This window comes from Camelus dromedarius, chromosome 5 (genome assembly GCF_036321535.1).
Source record: "Camelus dromedarius isolate mCamDro1 chromosome 5, mCamDro1.pat, whole genome shotgun sequence".
Classification (NCBI taxonomy): Eukaryota; Metazoa; Chordata; class Mammalia; order Artiodactyla; family Camelidae; genus Camelus; species Camelus dromedarius.
In genome coordinates this window covers 48,846,616-48,870,040 of record NC_087440.1, presented here as the reverse complement: position 1 = coordinate 48,870,040, position 23,425 = coordinate 48,846,616, and the positions used below count along the sequence as shown (strand labels likewise).

At 33.2% G+C, this 23,425-nt stretch overlaps 1 protein-coding gene across 3 annotated transcripts in view; it reads left to right on the top strand.

Annotated features, from left to right (window-relative positions):
- Positions 1–23,425, top strand: part of MDGA2 (MAM domain containing glycosylphosphatidylinositol anchor 2) — a 697,006-nt gene that overhangs the window by 519,106 nt on the left and 154,475 nt on the right. For all 3 annotated transcript variants that reach the window (XM_010976971.3, XM_031453665.2, XM_064485929.1), the window contains one exon: positions 15,439–15,732. In XM_010976971.3, the coding sequence (XP_010975273.2) occupies positions 15,439–15,732 (294 nt within the window). The remainder of the gene's footprint in view (positions 1–15,438; positions 15,733–23,425) is intronic.

The window sequence follows — 23,425 nt, the reverse complement described above, 5'->3', positions numbered from 1 at the left end:
TTCTTCCATCCTTTCCAAAGTATGTTATGCTTCTGTGATTCCGAAATACTATACTTCGGTTGTTCAGAATATGGGAATGCCAAATTCTGAGTGAGGGATTTTTAGGAGAGGTTTGCAAGGCCACATTGATTTGGGATTAGCTGTACCTGAAGAGTTGCTAAGACATGCTTTTGTTTCTGGTGGCCATTTAGAAACCAGGGTTTGATAACTGAGAAAGTTCAGAAGTAAGCATAGACTTCACAAGCAGTTGCATGAAGTGGATGAGCTTATATTCAACAAGAGAATATGAAGCAAAGATAAAAAAACATCCAACGGCAAGGGAGACGAAGAAGAAACCATGAAGAAAATTAAAAAAAGAAGAGTGGTCAAAGGAAATCAAGGAAAAAGCTCCTCCGCTTGTGTGGAAGAGGAGAATATCCAGTGGAAAACTTCCTGTATTTGCAGCATCTTTAGGGCCTTCGGTACATTTTCAACAGCATGAAGTGTCATGTGAAAGAGAATATTTGTCTCAGGCACTTTAATAGTGATGCATGGATTTTGATAGTGGAAGAGAGCACTCATTTTTCTTCTAGTGAAAGATTGAGAATTGAAGGAGGGAGGGATGGTGATAAGGAGACAGAGAATGAGAGAGAGATTTTACAGACAGTAATGATTGTACTAATTCTCTTTTCAATGAGATTGTTTAAAGAAGTGAGAAGAAATATTTGAAACATTTTCGTTGGCCTTCCTTATCAGGAAGTTATAAATTGTTCTGAGAAGCATAAATTATATCAATATTTCTACTGCTTATTTTGGGGGAGAGCATAAATGTAAAGACTGGCTGCATTAAATTAATTCTATATTTTCTGTGATAGTTCAATAAACATTAACCATGTTTTTATATTAGAATTTTCTCACATAAAGTGGAATCTATCCATATGACATCAGATTTACAATTTTCCTCCAATTATTATCTTAAAATATCCAACACCTTTTCCCCACATATCAGAACAAAGGTTCTACACGTTATAGTTTAACAGTGATTAATTAGCTGTTGTCTATTTACACACATTGTGTCATGTGTTGAGGATTTCCTTCACTTGACAAAATTAAACATTTTTTGTAATTTCCAGATTGCATTAAGATAAGAGCAAATCAAAGAGAAATATGAAAGAATACTCAATTTATGATTCCTTATACCCTTCATACTTTTCTAAATGCAAGCAATGGGGACATGGAAACTATTTGAATTTTAAATAATTGAATATATATTCTTCTAATCCAATGAGGACTGAACATCTTTAGTTAATTCCATAATTTGTGCTTAAAATTATAATAACTAGCAATAATTTACTAGCATTAAAGAAAGAATTATGAAAATTATATTCGTTAACTGATGAATAAATGTCTCCATCAAATTTATAGTTGAGAATGGAATTAAATCAGGGCATATTATTTAAAGCTACAATACCGAGGCTCACTCTGGATCGTTTGACTAGAGGAGAAGATAGAGGCATGGGAATTGGCGATAGATTCACTATTAATGTAATTACGATAAAACTTAAGATTTTTATGTCCATAGATGACACTACCAAGCTTCCATTATCAACTGAAATAAACAGACGTTTCCATGGGGACTAGATGCATAGACTAACAGTTTGATCACCATTTTACTCTATGAGATAGCAACAGATCTAGAATCCTACATCTCTGGCATTAGAAAGAATAATTATTATAGTGATTCAATTTGTTTGTTGTGTCTAGGTTTCATTTTACAGTTTGGAATGGCTTTAAATCAAAGCTATTTCTTTTAAAAGCTCCAAAATAGAAGTTAGAACTACCATGAATGCAAAAAAACTTCCCCCCAATATCTGCTTACGAATGAATACATTTTAATATAAAAAGATCTCGTTAATTTTCAGTCTTAATTTTTTATCCTTCATTGTAGGATATCAGATTACAAAAAAAGATTAAATAAATTTATGATATCTTTCCAATTGGAATTGGTGTGGCACAATTTTGGGATATTTATGAATTCAGAATACCTATTTATAAATAAAAATAAAAGATTGTTGGTGCAGGTCCCCAGAGACCTATTTTGTAAAACAATTTTAAAATAATATTTCTAAATGTCTGTTACTGACATAGTTTTTAAATACTGAGGCTATTTATAGATTACCCCATCTTTCATTTTATTGAAGGGGAAATGGGGCCTCGAAGCTTAGGTACTTGTTCACTTCCTACAGCCACATCCTGCTTTAAGTTTACAATCTCAGATTCCAAATTCAGTATAAGAGTATGCAGCATCTTACATTAAATGGATATTTTCTTTTACTATCTCAGGGGATTCTGATATTCAGTTATTCCCTTTGACAAGGGCATTGAGTGAAAAGTTCACTGTAGACAGGCATTAAAATATTCTGAGGGATTCAGATAACATTCTCACTGGATCATGTAACCATGTGTTATGTCGATGATGGGGCACAACATTCTCCCCTACTCCAAGAACACCACTTCAGTGAGCGTTACGATGTCCGGTCCCATCTGCCCATCTCACATCCCACTCATTAAAATCGGGTGAGGTCTTTCCCCATTCTATCCTAGGCGTATACCTTGAGCAGTATTCATTTTGTTAAAGAAGACCACTTTCAACATTATGCTAGATTAAAAATCCTGTAGTACAACTCAACATGATGATACTTGTCTTAGCTTCCTGAGAAGCGTGGACCCAGAGTTTGTGTCTTTAAAATGCTACTTGACCACATCTGGGGTATGCACTCCAGAGTGGCGTGATTTACCTATTAACAGTACTACTAGAATATACATTAAAACTTACAGCACACAAGTATAGATTACATTGTCTATGGTGAAGTATATTTTTTAAAAAACTTAATAGCAGCATAACAAGAACACAGAAAAATGCATGAATTGTAAGTATGAAAGTTAGATAGTGTATACACGTAAATAACCAGTTTAAGAAACAAAGCATTACCGTGTGCTGAAGCATTTCACAGTGTTGAACATAGGTCAGTTCTGACTGCAGAACCTGGGTTCTTTATATAAAACATACAGCCTCTCAGCGGAATAAGCACAAGTAATGCGATTTCAAGCTCCAGAGATAAACTGCGAGAAATGTATTTTTGATAACTAAATTCATCTCAGAAACCTCAAATCATACTGTATCTGCCTTCTTACCTTTTTGACGAAAGAATTGGAGCTTGGGTAGTCCTGTTGGGTGAAAGTCAGCCTAAGAGACAGCTTAGGCTTAGAACTGAAAGCTTTAGTAAAGGGGACAAGACAGTGGTTTGCAGTGGAAGGGAAGACCTAAGACACCAGACTCCTCTTGAATACATAAACAAGTCAGGTAAATAGGTCAGAATTTCCCCAATTTTAGGAATGTTCTATCAGTAATGATGACGAGATTATAAGGATATGAAATGAGAAGCATATCATTGCACTTTAAAAAATGTTCTATGCTCAATATGAAATATATTGGTAATTTAAATATGTGAGGTAGAAATAAAATGACAAGCAGTTCAAGCTTCTGCATCTGAAAAGCATTTAGTGTGACTTATAGTCCAGTATAAATGAAACATAAGTAGTCCACTTTTACTAAGACTGTCTAAATAATACTTGTAAACAAAATATATTTAGTTGACATTTAAACAGAAATACCCTTGTTTAGGAATACAGTGCAATGTAATACCATATTAATAAAATAGTGCTAAACTCTATCCACACACTTATTAGCTCAGAATGAATTATGTATCTTTCTGATCAATGACGTTATACAAGTTTTAATGTGATTTTAAAATTAGGCTCATATTTTTATCGTAGCATTCAATGCTTCTGCAGACTGGCAGAATGGATCATAAAATGCAATCATGCATTTGTGGAATATTTGTTAATAAAGTCTCCATGTGTTATAAGAAAACCCTCCTCCAGTTTTTTTAATCGACCAGTTATCTTCTAATGAATCTCTTAATTAAACCTCATTTGCTCTAAAGAACATGCGGTCCTGATCTGCTGATGGAACATTGTGTTCACTGGTTGTTTCATTTTGCTCTTGACAAAGCATGAAAGAGCCAGCTTCATTTTTTTGTAAAAATGTTTATTAAAATAGCAGTGGTGTCTATTTCCACATGATAAGGCATATTCAGTGGCATACAATCAGTAGCGTAATTAGGGAATTTGTAAACCACAGGCATTGTTCAGAGTGATCATTTATAAAAAGCCAAACAGTGTCACATGGATTCTACAGGTAGACAAATGGCCTTTTTATTATAGAAGCAAATTGATTTTTCTAGCCATTTGGCACTGAAGAGTTTACCACTGTGAGCAACAGTTGCTCCAGAAAATAAAATAAATTGTGGCTTTCTTTAAAGCATCTTTCTTTTGCTGTGCTTCTGTTAAGCATATTTGATATATAGTTTATAGCTTTTCCTCCTTTTAATTTAGAATTCCTTTATCCACAGGAAAGCAATCACATAATTAACATGATCAAACAGCTCCTTTTTTACTAACTGGGCCCTGGCTTTCATGGTAATACCCTCACCTTTGTGAAAATGGACAGCACTGACATTTTGTCATCCTCATAAGGAAGGAATAGATGTACTTAGCAGTGTCCAAATCTCATTACTTCATAGAAACAGAATGAGAGCTAGGATATCTGTATTATGTGTCATTGTATGACAGTATCCAAACACACAGATCAGATTATGTCTAATGGCAGAAATCTGCAACCTTCTTTCCTTGGATGGCTTTGGGGCATGCCTCTGACTATTCAGATTAAGAAAGTTCATTCCTATTCTTTTCAAAAGGTTATCTTCATCAAATAGTGTTCTCATCTGAAATGCATACATATCACCAAGACAGCTGACAATGAGATGTATTTATATATATGCAAATATCTGTATATTATTTATAAAATATTTTGTTGACCCTATGTGTTTCCACATTCAGTACTTGAGATATCATAGGTGTGACTAAAACAAAATCTTTGCTCTCAATACAGAAATATATGCAGAACAATGAGTCATCGATACCATCCCAAAAAAAGCATTGAGGAGAAAATGTAATAACTGACATATCCTGAGGGTTTACTTTATGCTAGACTTTGTGCTCAAGACTTTATGTATATTATATTGTTTAATTCTTAAAAAAAATATGAAGTAGGTACTGTTATGTACCTCACTTCACTTCGAGTAACCTGAGAGATAACCAGTTAGATAAACTTCCCAAGGTTCTGCAGCTAGTGGATGGTGGAGCTAAGATCTGAATCTCAGCTGCCAGACCTGAGCCTTGCTCTTTACAAGTATATTACACGAGTTAAAGTACTTTTACACTTCAGAGGGCACTCTAATATGCATTATGCCATTTTACGTTTAAATTCTCATTAAATCCTCCTTTTCATCAGCTTTATTTGCTGATGAGAAAACAGACTAAGACAACCCAAGATCGCACAGCTAGTACGTGGTTAGGCCCTGAGTGCAACTCAGATTTCTAAATTTGTAAACGTATAACTCTTCCAAATGCTCCATGTCAATTTAAAAAGACCTTCTGATTCTAAAATGATTATGAGTAGTTATCAGTTACTAAGAATCCTCCCTGTTTATCAGTTTCCATAGTGCATAATGTAATTTTTGTAAGTAGTGAATGGCCTGTCTTCTCTCTTGCCCCCACTCTTAAACGTATTTACGTATTTGAGGGGCTCAGAAATATGTGTTAAAATGAATTGGTAATAGCTCCAGCGTAGGTTGTAAGTTTTCATTTATGCATTCCTGCTTTTGTTACTCCCAAAATGTTAATTTCAGGGATAGTGAATTTATATGCACATTTAAATGTATTTGGATAAGTCATGGCACCATTTTTAAGAGTGAGTATGCAAGAACACAAATGTGTTTTGGAATATCAGAATTGCAGACATTGGGGAATTTCTGAGCTAACTTTTAAGCTATAGGACTTTCTCCAGCTTGTTGCTTTTCCTCTGTATAATACATATTTAGAATATGGTATCCAAGTTTTAAAGTTGACATTCTTAATCAATTGCTTATACTCAAATAACTATAGTTTTCCAGCTTTACTCTGCATTATTCAAAAAAAAAAAAAAAACAACAACGCAAAACTTACCAAACATGAAATGGAATTTGATCATCAGTAGAGAGTTAAGTTCAGGAATTGGTCCCCTGTTTCCCAGAAATGATTATAGATTGATTATCTTTTCATCAAATGATCTAGTCACAGCTTAGTAATTAAAGATCTTGGCACTTTATTTGATGTTTTGACTACTATAACATCCGCTTTCTTATTAAAGGGAAAAAAGCACTTCTTTTGCAGTTCATGTTTCTTCCAATTTTTTCAGTCTAGTCCAGATTGCTAGCTTGCTAAAATGTTAACATAATTTGAGTCACTAGCAAGCAGAAGTATCTTGGTTCTGTTTGTTTGTTTAAGTTGTCTCAAAGAAAACAAGTTTTCACATGTGAGACTTACATATTTAGTCAGTGATCACCATTCATCTCTCTATTTCAGTGCATGAGAAACACATCCAATAAATCAGCAAAGGGAGATTGAACAGGGGAAAGGGTATGCTTTTGTATCTTTTCCCAAAAATGTTAGTAGAAAACTTTCTTGTTAATGCAGATTTATTTTAATGATTCTAGAAAATATTTTCTCATAAGCTCAAGTTAGAAAACCAAATTATGTGAAAATCGTGACAATTCAAGATACTTGAAAATTAAACGTCAGCAAAGGCTCTGTAAGCAATCGTGGCTTCAGGTCCCAGGCACGTATCTGTTTATGAGGCTGCAAGAATAGACCTGTGTTTATTTGCAACTGGCCTTGGAGCTTGTGGAACAGGGAAAATATGAATGCCACTCCGAGAACGATTTTCTATGTTGCTCTCTCATCTTACACTTTGTGTTCCCCTGAATCCCTCAGAGACTATTCTTGTGCCATAGCAACACCTGCTGGGAGAGGGAAGTTGGAACAGCCACTGCTGTGCCTGCCAGACCTGTTTTCCTGATTGAATGACACTGCATGCCCCCCATCTTCCAATACTGAGCCCTCCAGAGCTGCTACCCCTCGCAACCCTGCCTCTCCCCATATGTTTCACATAAGTCACAATACTATTGTAATAAGATTTTCTGTAACTCTTTATAAAAAAAGCATTGTGTGTGTGTGTGTGTGTGTGTGTGTGCACATTTCCCCTTAGAATTTCCAAATGCAAATGCTGTGGTATTTTAACCTCATGTTTATTTTTAATACATGCTTTCTTCCCACTCTGTTACTAAATTTGTAAAACATTGTCAGTCCTGTTTTATTAACATCTCCTGATTTATTATAGGTGAGTCAGTAAAAACAAGTGTGCAGTGCAAAAAAGAGCATTTTATTTAACAGAGTGCGATTAGAGATAAATTTATACTTATTTATATCATGGACAAAAACAGTGGGCTTACTATACGGTATGATGACATATTTAAAAATATGTGCCTGTTTCATATATGATTTACCCACAAGACTATAAGGAGTACAAGTGTTAGAATATAGGTCCAAAAGGACATTCTGTTATAGAGCCAACTAGCCTTTTCTTTATTGATAATAGAGGAAAGCCATAGCACGGACAAATTACTCGAGACTTCCAGATGCTTCCAATATTTTACCTGCCTGTATCATTACTGTAACCAGTATGTGTTCACTTTATAAAAACCTATTGTTTCTTGTGTGTTTTTTTAAATTAGAAATAGAGTTCATGCCTGAAAAATCATCTTTAAATTCATATACTTTATAATTAAGCCTTGAATAATCAAGAGGTGATTATTCATCAATAGTTTTCTTACTTTGGTTGCCTAGTAACCTTGATTGGTGCTCCATCAATCAATCAAGAATTCGTTAAGTACCTCTAAAATACTTTAAAATGTCACATGATGTGGGAGCTACTGAGGAAATACATAAAACCTGGTACTGACCTCAAACTGTTTTAGCTACATACGTAAGAGAGTGGACCTTTTGTCGTGACATAAATAGAATAAATCACACACTGTAATTCAGAGACATGGAGGATGGATAAAAGATACAGAAATCAGGAAGGACTTAAGAGAACAGGAAACCTAAATTGGACCTTAGAAGAATGGGACATTATTGAATGGGTATTGTAATGGGGAAGTCATTCCTGAAGAGAAAGAGGGAAGGCAAGGAGTAGGGAATGAGCCAAGTGTTAAACAGATCAAAAGACTTGTCTAAGTTGAATAGAGAGCTTTTTACAGAAGCCCTATGGCTTACTAAGGGTTGGCAGGTAAGACAGAAAACAAGCAGTGAGATTTAGAGCTGTTCTAGAAAATGGGGAGCTACTGAAGCTATGTGAATGGTAGAATGATAGGATTTTTAAGAAAGATTAATTCAGAAAAGGTAAATTTTTTCAGGAGGAGAAAGAGCCATTCATCAATTAGATTTTAGTAATTCATTTTTAAGGGGGAAGACAATTCCAAAGGAAGAGCAGCAATGCAGCATATTATGATATTATATTAACCTACAGTTCAGGGAAGTTCTGCATATTTTAAAACAACAACTGCAAAAATACTCTTTGTGCTGCATATCATATAAGTGATCATATTATCTCTATGTTTTTACAAAACAGGGAGTATCCATTGACAACCTTTATTCCTTTCATGAGTAATGAGCTGTAGAGTGTTGCTGTCTTTCATCAAACAATTATGGTCTCAAAAAGGAAGATATATGAACAAGTCCATTAATAAATAAATAGTCTTTAGCATGTTGGATTTCTTTTGTCACCTTGAATATCTTTCAAACACATTTTACTATGTATTTTGACACATAATTATTAAGAAAATGGGTCAAGCTTAGCTTATCAGTTTAAAAAGTATTTTAGAGATTTGGATTGGAATTATTTTTAAGTTGAAGGGAATTCTCAAATTTGCCTTATATCATCATATGAGTATTTCCCAATGGGCACTTATTCTTATAAGGTTCATGTATTAAGCCAATTACTCTAAATCTTAGCAGTGTACTCATCAAATCAGCTATGAGGTGTATGGTGATTAGAGTATTTACACTATTAGTGTATGGAGGTTTTTAAATATAAATTGCAGTAATGATATTATTCTCACTTACATTAAACATACTTTCTTGAGTGGAAGAGAATTGATTACAGTTACAACAAGATGCTGACAATTTCACTAAACCGGTAGCTTGTTTTACTTACCTCACAGTCCATTATGAGAAGTCATTACTGATGTGCCACTGATACCTGTTGCAGTGGCAAACTATTCAGTTCTTTACCTCCATGTAAAGTTAAATGTTGTGATTTCTCAAAACCTCAAAATCTGACTATATCCATGTGCATGTCTTATGCTTACAGAGCTTGCTGGCAAAAAAAAAAAAAAAAAAAAAAAATTGAGAACTGCTGACTCAGATACTGAGAAAGCACTCAAGTGATAGGGAATCTTTAAAATATTGTGGTCTGAAATAAGGATGTTGCTAACTTTGGAGTTTCAATCAGTAGATCACTAAGGATGAAACTCACATCAAGTCTACAGTTAATTTTTTACCTCATCTGTTGTTTTTGAAGGTTAAAAAAATACAAAAAATTTAGCTCATTTGGATTAGATAAATTACAAATTTATTATTTACTTTTTTTTAATAGACTTTATTTTTTTAGAGCAGTTTCAGGTTTACAGCAGAATTGAGCAGAAAATAGAGTCCCCACATAGCCCTCCCCACCCACATTTACTTGAGTCTTAACTTTTTTAACATGTGTTTATATAGATTTAGTCAGCATGAGAATCCTTGAATTCTGATCTCTAGGGGTCACTTTCATAAACACACAATATTCTTGAGATCTTATTTATGTTTTAAATATATATTATACATTCTACTTTAGGACATACATATGTAAACTACTTCTTCCCGAAATTCAAATATAATTAACTTAATGCCGTACATATTTTAGGATTCTTGAAAACATGAGTCTGATTGTCTCTTTGGACACAATTCTGTTTACTGCTTAGTTTACTATAAGTTTTATATTAAAAGAAATCTATCTTTTATGTCAATATCTACTATTAAAGTACACTATACATATTTACATATTTTAAAACAATAAGTCCATAATAATGATATTTTGATGTCTTTGTTTCAAACAGCATGATATTTTCTCATAGTTGAGAAACTAACCTTACCCCGTATTCTTTTGAGTAAGGAAAATAAGCTAGTCATTTTCTGAGTTAAAAAACAAAAATTAAATTTCCTCAGTTTCTTCCCAGTGAAAAAATGAAAACTTCTTTTTATTTTCTATACTTGCTTTATTTTATAGACTGTGATACAGTGGAAGAGTTGACAGAAAACCAGTTTGTTCAAATTACTTGTCTATTTATTTTTGGAATGAGAGGCTTAGATGCCATGTCATGTTTTTTTAAGATTCTCTGATTATGGCAACTCCGACAGCAGCATTTCAGATAAAAATCAAAGTAAAGGCAACATATAGAATGTATATCAGAAAATGTATCTTTGAGTTTTCATTATCTTTATGACTTTTCTCTGGCAAGTACATTATGTATAGATACCATAAGTGCAGACATTTCTAATTTTCCTACTTAATTTGATGTTTTTGTTGTGAAACTTCATATTTTAAGAAAAAATAATTTAATTGTTTAGAGAAAGGGAATAAAAACATGACAATATTAAATGGCATCTAGTCAGATTGGCTCTTTTGTTTAATTTACAACTTATCTATCCAATTCTTAAGTGAAAGGAGAAAGAAAAAGAAAACCATGAGTCCTTTTATGACTCTCTTAACTCTCACATACCTCCACACATCTCAAGATCTGCTCTATCTGAAATCTATGCTAACAATATAGTTTATAGCAGATTGTGCTACTTGTATGTGTTACTAATTGTAGAATTATTACATTCTATTGTTATTTATTACTCTTGTTTTAAAATGTTTATGATTTTTATATATTATGTTTATTTCAATTATATTCATAGCTTTTTATCTTTTTACTTTCTTACCCTTCTTGCCCTCTCTCCCTCTCTGCCATCCTCAATTACTTCATGACTTCCTGGTCGGTGCCAAGCAGGAAAGCAGGGCACCAGGCTTTAGAGGTAGAGTAGGACACTCTGTGCCTTCAGGGAGCTGTAGGTCAGGGATTTAGACTTGGGGAAATACAGGGCAAAGCCACGAGTACAGGTTAACTGGGTAAACAACATAACATGTCAAGAAGAGTGAGCAACCAACTCAGCCCACGGGTAGGCAAATTTATCACATACGTGGTAACATTTGAATTCAATTTTAACACGTGGAGCTGCCGGAGTTGCTGGAAGACAACAAGGGCCAGACTTGCTGAGCATAGAAAAGAACTGCTTGTGCAAGGGCACAGAGGTCCACTAGTCAGTGCAACTGTAAGTGAATGAGTGTTATAGGCGTGAGTGACCCTAGAGGAGCATTTCTACGACATTGTCTAGAGCACCATGTCCAGAGTGATACACTTGTTGTTATTAAAAAAGTTGAATTTTCATAAAATGAGCTTTGGAAAATAGGTTGCATTAACATTTTAAGTTTCTCTGGGCTTCCTGGAGCCTGTAATATGCTAATATGCACTGCACATATTGTAGAAGAGTGAAAATGAAGGAGAATACACAAATAAATTAGAATTTACCAATAATCCCACACAGAGAGAACCACTATTAATGCTTTGGTATATTTCCTTCTGGGCTTCCTTTTCTGCTACTTTTTTCCCATGTAAGTCTTGTTCTTTCCCTAAATCAGTGCCCAACTGCCTGACTGTCTTAATTTTTATATTTGTATAAACATTTTTACTGAGTTCCTATTTTGTGCAAAATAGAGTGTGGGATGATGCAAGTATAAAGATGAATCATGTATATTCTCCCCTGTAAGAAGCTCTCTGTTGTCATTTATTGGCATATGCCTTTTTTTATAAAGATGTGGTATTGTGCATACTGCTCAATAACATGTTTTACTCACTTTATTATTAGTACTTATAGCTATTCATACTACGCACTAGCATGCTTTTCTTGCTTAAATAAATATCTTTATTAAATATAAATATCTTTATCAGCAAATAGGTCTATTTCATCATCATTTTAAAAGGCTGCATCATAATCTACTGGATATTCATTTTTCACTGTAATTTTTTAATAAATCTATCAGGCTATTTTCATTTTTTTATTAAAGCAGTATTATGATGACCACTTTTAATAAAGATTGTGGTTTTCATAGTGACATGAACATAACTGTATTTATGATGGTAAAGAATATGACAAGGAAGCAGACCTTGAAGAATTAGACTGGTGACCAAGAGATTGCTTAGGACACTGTCACAAGAAGACACAATGATGTTCTGTACTAAGAAATCCACCTGTAGCCATGAAAAGAAATAAGCAAATATGAGAAATATTTTTGATAGACAGACCAAAGCAGCTGATTGGAAGTGATGAGTCAGAGGTCATGGTACAAAGAACAGTCTGTGATTCCTAATCAGCAGATTAAGTGTGTTGATAATTATCTGTCAGCTAAGTCAAGAAATAAACAGTGCTTAGATTTGGGGATTTGCAAGACTTTTGGAAAATAGAAGTAGGCTGCAATCACAGACTTGGAAGAGCCTTGGGTTAAAGTTACAATTTGTATTATGAACGTACAAAACAGAGAGATATTCATAATGACAAACAAGATATCCCAACAGAAAAAAAAAATTAATAACAATTAAGAGAGTTCTAGAGAATGGAAATTTTAATGTAGAGAGAGAAGTCTATAAAAACCCTGACAAGTTTTAAAGCTTTCAAAAATTGGGCTAATTTCTTTTTTAAAAAATCGATTTTAACTTGCCTAGACTAAAACAGGTTTACATTTCTATAATTTTGATTACATAGGGAGAAAGGTTTATCTAAACAAATGAATTCAACGTACATTTACAAGGGAGTTTTTGAACTATTTACATTATAAACTTTAAAAATATAGCTAGTCAAGGATCTATTTTTGCTAGACTGTGGTAATATAGTAATATTTTTGAATATTCATCTTATTAAGTCAGAAAACAAATACTTTTATTAGACCACTTCTATCTTTAACTTTATAGTCAAAATATTAATAACCTTGAAGCTCGTAAAGTACAAATTCTTAGTTTCAAAAATGAAGAAATTAATACTCAGAATGTTTAAGCTTGGCCAAGTCATGTGGTTTGTTTATGTAGAGATGAGGACGAAAGATTTCAAACCAAAGCATTCTATTAAATAATCTTTTAATAAATATTTTCTTTTCACTTATGTTATATAAATTTATCATAATTTGGATATTTATTTGAATTGGCATATCTTATAAGCAGTTTTGGCTTCTATAAGGGAATTATTCTGATATAGGTTGACATAGATATTTAAGATATATGATAGATAGATAAGGTAATTTGCAATGTATGTATTATTTACCCCTCACATTTCTACCTTGACTCTTTTTAATTGTCTCTGAGGCAGTGTCCAAGAGATGGGCAGGGGAAACTGGTCTAGTTTGTCCATAGGGGCAGAGTGATCATGAACAAGAGGAGAGGAGTCCAGTGCTACCTCCAGTTATTCATTCCAGACACCATAGTTGGCTGGAGCCTGCTTCAGGGGTCAAAGCTCTCCATTAACCACCTGCTATAAATTGGCCTCAGTTTGAATTCTGTTCAAATCAGAGTATTTATCCTCTCTTATTCTCAGTGTTCTCATTTGTTAAATTTTAGTATTAAATATTTGATCCTAGGATTGTTATGGGGATTAATGGAAATGTAAAATCCCTAACTATGTCTGGCACGCAATAGTAGCATAATTAATGTTGAATGCTGAGATTACTGCCGTTACTCTGTGTTCTTTCTCATGGAGGATTAATAAATATTGTAGCTTGTTTCTGATCCTATTGTTATAAGATGATGCTTAGAATTGCATCATTCCCTGGTGGTTCACTTCAAAAAGAACAAATTACTTAACTAAATCATTTAGTTGTTTATGTTTACAAGAGTAAATTGCTTAACATACTGATTTTTTTTAAATGCAGCAATTTTAAAATAGTTTTTGTTAATGCCAGTTCCCAGGATGTAAATCTACTTCAAGAAGGTAGTGTTTAATGCTTCATATTGTCTTAATTTCTAGGATGCTATGTATTATTTAACTTGTTTTTTTAATTAGAAGTAAATGAAGGAATTAAATGAAAAAATAGACATGAACATTCTTAAATAGAAAGATAATTTTCATATATTTTGTACTGGAATTTAGTTTTCTCTATGCGAAATAAGAGAAACAACATTTCAACATTAGTTGAAAAATAATTTAAAAATTAATTATGTTTATTTTTGTTCCTGGGCACTGGAGCACAGAAACGATAGAAGGGAGAATAAAACTTTACTTTTTCGTCCATGTGCAATATTATTTCCAAAGGGGGGAGCGTGTGACATTTATTACAAAGATAGAATTATTCATATATTTCTGTTTTTTTCTTATTCTGCCATCTAATTTAGCTCATGCTTTTTTGATAGATGTTCTATTACATAAATGCTTTTGAATTCAAACCCTAACATAAATATATTCCAGCATAGTAAAGTAAGTTCCCATAAAATCAACCTAATTTTCTCATAAATATCTTCAGTCAAATCAGAAATTAGCTTTACTTGAGAAAATTAAATTCTTATATTATTAAAATATAACTTTGAAAACTCACTTAAAATTATTTTTACAGAAATAGCAATATCATGAGAAATTATTTACAATGATCTCAAAATGTCTTAAAGTGAAATTACATAAAATTCCAGTGTCAAAAAATATTAGAAGTCCAAAAGAGAAGAATATAGTAGATTGTCAGAGTGTGGCATTGTAGTCAGTTGTTCCATTTCATTTGCTCTAGGGAGAGAACAAATCCTAAACCCTAGCAATTTGGCCACAGTTTCCAAAGTCAGAACTTCTGATTTTATATCAAAGGTTCTTTTTCCCTTTCCTACTACTTGCATTTACTCTACCTGCTAAGTCTATAATGTGTCTTATCCCTTTCTTATAGTATCCTTGAGTGAGAGATAACAGCATAGGAAGCAGAAGACCAAAAAGCTAAATCCTACTTCAACAAGTAGGATCACTCTTCTGTGAAATGCAGACGTTAAAGACCCAGTTAACAGCTGATAATAAGTCACTGAGTAGATCGTTCTTATGCCCATCATTCACGGTTCAATTTAATGCCTTATTTATTTTGCAAATGTTTGAAGACCTCATTTAAGAAAGTTCTATGAAAACAATTCATAATCACTTTGAGTTTATGTTCTATTTATTCTCAGGGTCTCTATAATTTTTGTCATCTGAATTGTCACACTTCTTCAACCAGCAGAAATTGTTTCCTTATGATTTTCTGTGTTTGAATATGTTTTACCAGTTTATACTAACCTTGAAAAATTTTCTTTTTCCCATTTCAAGTTCCACCCAATCTGACTGTTCCACAGGAAAAATCACCTTTGGTCACCAGAGAAGGAGACACAATAGAACTGCAGTGTCAAGTAACTGGAAAACCTAAACCCATCATCCTTTGGTCTAGAGCGGATAAAGAAGTTGCAATGCCTGATGGGTCAATGCAAATGGAGAGTTATGATGGAACACTGAGGATTGTGAATGTATCTAGGGAAATGTCAGGAATGTACAGATGTCAGACCAGCCAGTACAACGGATTTAATGTGAAACCAAGAGAAGCCTTGGTGCAGCTCATCGTGCAGTGTGAGTAAATTTTTTTTCTATGTATTTCTGTTGGGGGGACAAGGGAAGAAAATGAGGTGATTTGGGGAATTGGATTAGGAGACAGTATTTCTACATTACTGCTACCTAATTTAAACTATAATTTCCCTCAATCTGCATAGTACTTGAGCTAATACACACTGATAGAAAAGAATCAGTGTGTGTCTGTGTGTGATGATTATGATGGTACTATGTTGTTGGTTCATGCCAAAGAATTGACAAGCCTAATGGTTAAAAACTGGCCATGTGCAGTGAAACAAAATGGAGACAGGAAGTAACTGGTAATTCAGATTATAAAACTCTTTTGCTTCAGTTTATGTTTCTACTTCAGCAATTATGTGCCCTTTGCCCAAATTACCCATCTATTTAAAGGCATCCTTTTGCTCAAATTGTAGAGACCTAATCATTGCAATGGTATGTTTGCTTATCTGAAGTGGTAAGAGTAGATTACGTTATTATCTAGTGATACTGAGATAACTCAGGCAGATATTAGGTGCTGGGTTTTTTTCTTTACTTTCTTAATATGAAATTGTTTAATTATGAAAATTGAATATGATAGATTTTTAACTATTTTCATTGAAATCACTGTTACAGTTCTAACAAAACAATGCAGATATCGGGAGCTTTGTATTTGCTTTTAGCATCAAAAATACCTAAATTCATGAAGTTAAGAAGTTTAACAATATCACTAGTGTCGGGTGATTAGAGGATAATGCCCTGGTATTTTGGAGAGCAGGTGGAATAGATATTGTTGAAGAGAAGCAGCAAACTAAACACAATCTGTTCAAACTCCAGAGTGCTGCTGTAAATTTTAATTGATGTATTATTTGTTAAATACATAGTGGCAAAGCCTTTAAGAAAATGAATGAAATGGATGAAACTATACACTTCAGTAAACAATGATGTTTCCTTTCTGTGGTTTTTCTGTTAAGTCAGAAAATGGAAAATGGAAATTAGTTCAAAAATGTCTATTTTTATATCAGACTTAAGGAAGTTGGCAGATTGACTTATCTGACTTTAAATTTGAAAGAACAATTAGGTATGAGAGGATTATGTTTGGGACTGATAACAACAAATGCATTTATGTATGAGGAGTGTGAGTTGGTAGGAGGAGCAGGGTTCTGGGTGCTGCTTAAAAGTTCCCTGTCCCTTTAGAAACTCAGATTTCAGTAGGCTGTTTGCCCAATAAATATGCACACTTACATTTGTCAGATGTTTTGGCTGATAACCAGCTGATTAGTATTTTTTTTTTTCTTCGAAGAGTGCAGCTTTCTAGATGGCAAGTTCCATCCCACAGTTCAATATGCTTGTTCCTCAGTGGCCTTTTTACTCATGACAGTAAGCTCATGGGCAGGGTAGTCACATGAAAACAGGTTTCAAAAAGAAAAAAAAAATTACCTAAAGAACCTCTCCTCAGTTCTCCAAAAAATAAGAGATACCCTCAAGTAACCACAGAGGAAGTTGATACAATTTGGAGCACTTCATTCTTGGTAATCAGAGGACTGTTCGCCTCCTCTGGAGTTACGCATGAAGCGTCAGTGTGCCTACAGCTATTAGGGCGATTCGTTTTCAATCTGCTCACACCTCTCTAGGAAAGCTGTGATACAAAGAAAAATCTGTGGAACCCACTGGCTGTAGGGAATTTTGAATTAAAGTTTCAAGAACCAGGGTCTCTAATCTCCATAGAATATACTAACCTCCATGATTCTGTTGATGAGCTAAACTCCCCCCCCCCTTTTTTTTTTTTTGCCTCTTAGTAAGTTTTATAGATAATATTAAGTTCAGCACAAGATTTTAAAATTCAATCTTATAATAGAGGATGAAGATAAATACTGGCACAGTTGTCTCTAGTGTCACAGGGATATAATTGACTGAATGGCACCAGCAGACATAGGCAAAGCCTAGCTCATTCAGTGTAGGTAAAAAGGTCTGCATCGCAAGATGACTTTGAAAAGCAGAGGGTGTAATCTAACAGCACTTCCTCTCAGAGGCACGTTTCCCTGGACTATCCAGGAAGGCGGCTGGATGCCAGCAGTCTTGCCAGTTTAGGTGAGGATGCCATCATGTCTTTCAAGAAACTCCTTTTCATGTATTCCCAGCTCTTCTGAAGAATCTGGTTATGTGTCTGAGCATTTGCCAGGTACAAATAACTGGTAACAACTCCAGAATATTTCTGAGTGTGTCAAACATTCATTTTCCAGGCATATAATCCTTGTTAGCAGATCCAGCTTGTGTCTACTTAAGGCTTATTTCTGTAAAACTAGTCATGCAGGAATCCTGGTAATATATTTTTTAATTTTTTTTAATATACTTTTATTGAAATAAAGTCAGTTTACAATGTGTCAATTTCTGGTATACAGCACAATACTTCAGTCATATAGGAAAATGCATATATTTGTTTTCATATTCTTTTTCACCATAGGTCATTACAAGATGTTGAATATAGTTCTCTGTGCTATATAGTATAAACTTGTTGTTTATCTGTTTTATGTATGGTAGTTAGTATCTGCAAATCTCGAACTCCCAATTTATCCCTTCCTATCCCCTTCCCCATGCTGGTAACCATAAGTTTGTTTTCTACGTCTGTGAGTCTGTTTCTGTTTTGTAAATAAGTTCATTTATATTTTTTAAATGATAAACATTTTAACTTTTACAGCTATTTCTTAAAAGTATGAAAAGAATATGGTATTTGTGCTTAACTTGGATAACCGTGCCCATACAAATGGAATTCACATAGAATATAAAATACTGTTATTTCATACACACATGCACACACATATACACATATATACATATATGTGCATGTGTTTATATCTTCCTCAGCAATTAGTTACATCATTACATCTAACAAGCTATGCTTTATATATTTTGTATTCCCAGAATAATATATTTTATATTATAGCTAGTCAGCAAATCTATTGAATATACATTATGATAACATATGGAATAAATACATATATATTGCATATGTCTTGGTTCTTATGTAACTAGTTCATATTATTTAGGGTTCAGGACTACCTGAGGATTTATTGCATAACAGTCTGATAGCTGAAAATGTCCAAGTGTATGAAAGGAGGTGATGTCAATTATTCTAACTCTTACAAAACACCTTTTTCAGGACTTGAACTCTACACTTTATTAAGATCTCCTTTCTTAAAATGTTCATTACGTTGTCAAATTCTAGGAGAGTTCATTTTACACATACACACAATATGTATACACACATATGTATTTATATATAATTTTATCTGTATTGAAATATAAAAGAATATAAAATAAATGGTTTTAATAAGTAAGAAACAAACAAAAATGTGTCCCTAAGGTACATTTTTTCCTCATTTAGTTTTACTCACGTCCAATTAAACAATAATCAATCAAAATGATTAAAGCTTTAGAGCAAAGAAGTAGTTATATTAGGACTTTGATGAGCATAGGTTGTAAGGGCCTATTTTTCATATTACATAAAAATGGAACAGTCTCTTTAGTTTATGTTCTAAATCTCCAAGTGAGATTTATTCTTAGCCAGTGTGTTAACATTATAGACCAGTCATTTTATTAAAACGCTTGTATTTATTTACCATCTCCAATTAATTCACTTCTTACAATGTGTAGATAGTGATTTAGCAAGTGGCAGAAGTACAGAGCTATCTTATTAGGAGTAGCTTAGTTGCCATGATAAAGTGGTTTAAATTATGAAATTTTTGTGCACAGTGTTCATTTCTTGAAAGCTTAAGGTTTATTTTATAATATTTTTAACTTCTACAATTGCCAGTTACTACAAATAACATGGACCAGAATAAGAAGTTGCAAATATAAGATTTTGAAAAATAATGGTTCAGAATTCACCTTACTTAGAAAAAAAAGCTGGAGAAATTGCAAAGTAAATTTTAAAGCTTTTAATAACAGAACTTTAAATTTTCAGCCACTACTTAATTTCATTTTGTTCACATGTTTTTGAAACTGTATAACAATTCTTTTAACTTTCCTGCTTATATTTATTTGAAGCAGCATTAGAATGGAATCATGGAAGTAAAAAATGTTGTGTAGGTTAGTTGATTCATATCTTTTAAAAATTATAATATGTTTAGAGCTTCTTGAACGAAGCAAAAACAATTCCCTAAATAAAAATAGCAGTAATAAAAGTGACTTTTAAATTTATCCAGTTGAATACTGATTATTTGAATGTTGATTAATAAAAATGCCATTGGAAGAATATACTCAAATATGTATATTAAATGAAGAAACTGAGATATGTCTATTGCCCTCCTAAAAGAAATTACTGCTTTTTCTTATACTTATATTATGGAAGTATACATATTATACACTATTATCTTAATTTCATAAAGTATAACATTTTATTTTTCATAAAAGCTATACTTTAAGTGATTTTATCTCAAAGCACTGGTAAAAACTTCTAGTGACATGATTATATTTTGAGGTACTTTCCTTGAAAATCAAGTGAAAAGCTATATACTGCATTGGATGTCACTTTTATTACTAAAGCTTTACTGTATGTATACATTTATTGCGCCTACAATTAAAGATATTTATGTATAAGATAGTAAACTCTAGAATTTTTATTTCAAGTCAATATGTCATATAAATATATTTCCCAATGGGTTTAATGAGGAATTATAATGGAGCTGCCTTGTAAACAGATTTGTTTAAACATTTTATTTTTATGTTATTCCCGATATTTGGAAGTTAAACATTTATTTTTATGTTACTCCTGAATATTTGAAAGCTTAATACCTGCAGTCTTTAGGATGAGTTTACTGTAGCTGAACTGCTCCTGTCATCCTGGGCTATCCCTTTGCTCCCTGTTTCTCACTCTTTCAGAGAAGACAGCAGAGTAGATAACAATCTAACGAAACTGTCAAAGACAATAGGAACTCTCCCATTCTAAAGAGCTTCTCAGTGTAGAGCACAGACAAGATGTCTTTATTGAGGAATGGAGCGCAGATTACCTAGAAAGAGGATCAGTTCAGCAAGTATCTGGATGATGTAAAGAAAATAAATGCAGATTTTTTTTTCCTCGTTCCATCTCTGCTGCTGTCTTAATGTAGATACAAGCATAGTTTAATATTTAGAAAAAAAACTTATCTATTAAAAGTTTTATTCACTTTGCCGATATAAGACAGGACCCACAGTTTGCTAACATGACCTCCCACTCCCCACTTCTGGGGACACTCGAAAATTCTGAGAACATTTCTGATTGTCATGGCTGGTGAAGGGGGGATGCAACTGGCATCTAGTGCATGGAGGCCAGGGAAGCCACTAAATGTCCCAAGTGCGTAGAGCTCCCAACAATGAATTATTCTGCCAAAATGTAATTTTTTGTTGTGTGTTGGAGGAACTATTTTGTTAATTTTAGTGTGTTTGGAGGTATTCCTGGCTTCTTAACTTAAGATGCCAGTAGCACACTTCTCCCCGATATCATGACAAAAAAAAAAAAAAAAATCTCCAGATATTGCCAGATGTCTTCTGATGGGCAAAATTACTCCAGGTTAAGAACCACTGCCTAGATGATGGCTTATATATATAAGGAGACAAGATGTACATAATTTAGTGATGGGAACTCTGGCAGAATTCTCTGCCCCACAGGAACCAATGTCTCTTGTAAGAGTCCCTAGAGCTACAAGAGTCACTAACTACATACACTAAGCTCAAAACTGTGTCTTCCTATCAGATGTTAACATTCCTCTCAATGCAGAAACAATTTAACACGGAAACGATGCCTAAAATCATAGTTGACATTCTTCTCTTGTCATAGAGAGCAGAGCTAGGATTTTGAAAGAAGACCAGATTCTCATTCAGAAGGGATTTTTTAATTTTCATTCTTTCAAATGTATCTACTCTTTTCATCTGCCATGTTAAACTTCCTTAGTAATTGTTTTGCTCTAGTATTTTTCTCCATTTGGTCGTAGTAATTACAGTTCTGTATATTAAGCAAGTAGAGTTCCAGCCTATGTTATTTCTTTTTTTTTCTTGATTTGCTTTTTGACTCATTTTCTGTGTACTGCTATGCTTATGTTCGTTCTTTGTCTGTCTTTTGGCTTTGCATCTGGGAAAGGAGTAGCTGTATTTCATGCTGTTCCATCGGATCATTTTGATCTGTCTTATATAGCAAATGAGTATTTCCTGAAGACTTAAAGATTCTAGTAGGCAAAGCAGAAGTTTTTCGAAAGGAAACTTTGAGACTTAAGTTGACCATGTATTGTGAATTTGAAAGAAGGTCTCCCTTGATTTCACACTTACTAGACTTATTTTAAATGTGGAAATTACTCTTTCTTCTTAATTATAAGCTATTTTCAAAGGGAAAGAAGTCAAATAATTTTCTTGAAAATTAGTGAATATGTTAATTGTATTCTTTAATATTGTTTCTCAATTAAGTAAATAAACTAGTTTTCTTGAGAAAGATGCTTATGTAACTTGAGTATCCTTTTTTAAATTTAAGAGGGATTTAAACATACAAGTTAATTAAGGGAAGAAAATGTTAAAAATTAAGCAGGAAATTGAAAAATATTTAAGAAAAATAAGACAGTTTCTTAGTATTTATATTATTGGCATTAAAATGTATGGATGAAATGGGAAAATTATTCTAACGTTTCTTCAGTTATTCTTAGTTTCTTTCTGTTTGTCAGTGTCAATATTTTGCCTGTTGATCCTAATGTTTGAAGTATATGTTCTTAAACATTAACTGATTTATGTACAACATAGGATGATAAATATAACACTTTATTGCTTGGTTAAAAACATAAGTAATCTGAGTATATGAAGCTCTTGCTTCAATTGCTGACTTGAAACCCAAAGGTACAAATGTATAAATCAGTCAGTCACAGGTATAGGTAAACAGATGCAGATTATGCAAATATTTTGAGAGATATAAATACATATGATGCATATCTGTATATCTCAATGTTGGCTCCATGCAGAAGGCATGTTTATTGAGTGAACACTCATTCTTGTTAGTGCATTCTTCTTTGTCTTCTGTGATAGGGTACAGGCTAATTCTGTTTTGTCTTCCAGCCGTGTCTTTATTGCTATTTATTCTTCCTTTCTCCAAATCAGGTTTTGGTCCTACTGTTCTCTTACTCTACACTTTCTTGCCTGGCAATATAATGACTTAAACTATCACGGCATGCACATCTTCCCCACAGTTGTATCTGACATATTCAGCCAGCTTCTGTGAAATTTCAACTTAATTTCCTGATGAATTCTAAAATCGAATGTGACTGAAATTAAATTTATAATTATCCCACTTAATTATTTTTCTTCTCTTGAGTTCCCTGTCCCACCTAAAAGGATCTCTCTCGTCTCTGTTACCAAGATTAGTCACCATTCTATCTTCCCCTTTTCCCAACATTCATTTGAAAATTCGAATATTGGATTCTGAAATTAGACACATGGTTTAAATTCCAGATTTGTTACTTTAACCATAATTTCTGTCAATATTTGTTTTTCATATCTGTCATCATAAAGATTTATTTTCATTATATCATAAATTTATCTGAGACTTAAATTAGATGATACCTGAAAAGTTTTTAGCCCAGTGTTTGACACCTAAATAGTACTTCCTAAATATTAGCTCTTATTTCTCAAAATTTTGTCTAAATTCATTTCTGCCTCTCCAGTCCCAGTGTCATTTTAAATGGAGGCCCTTTATCTCCTGCAA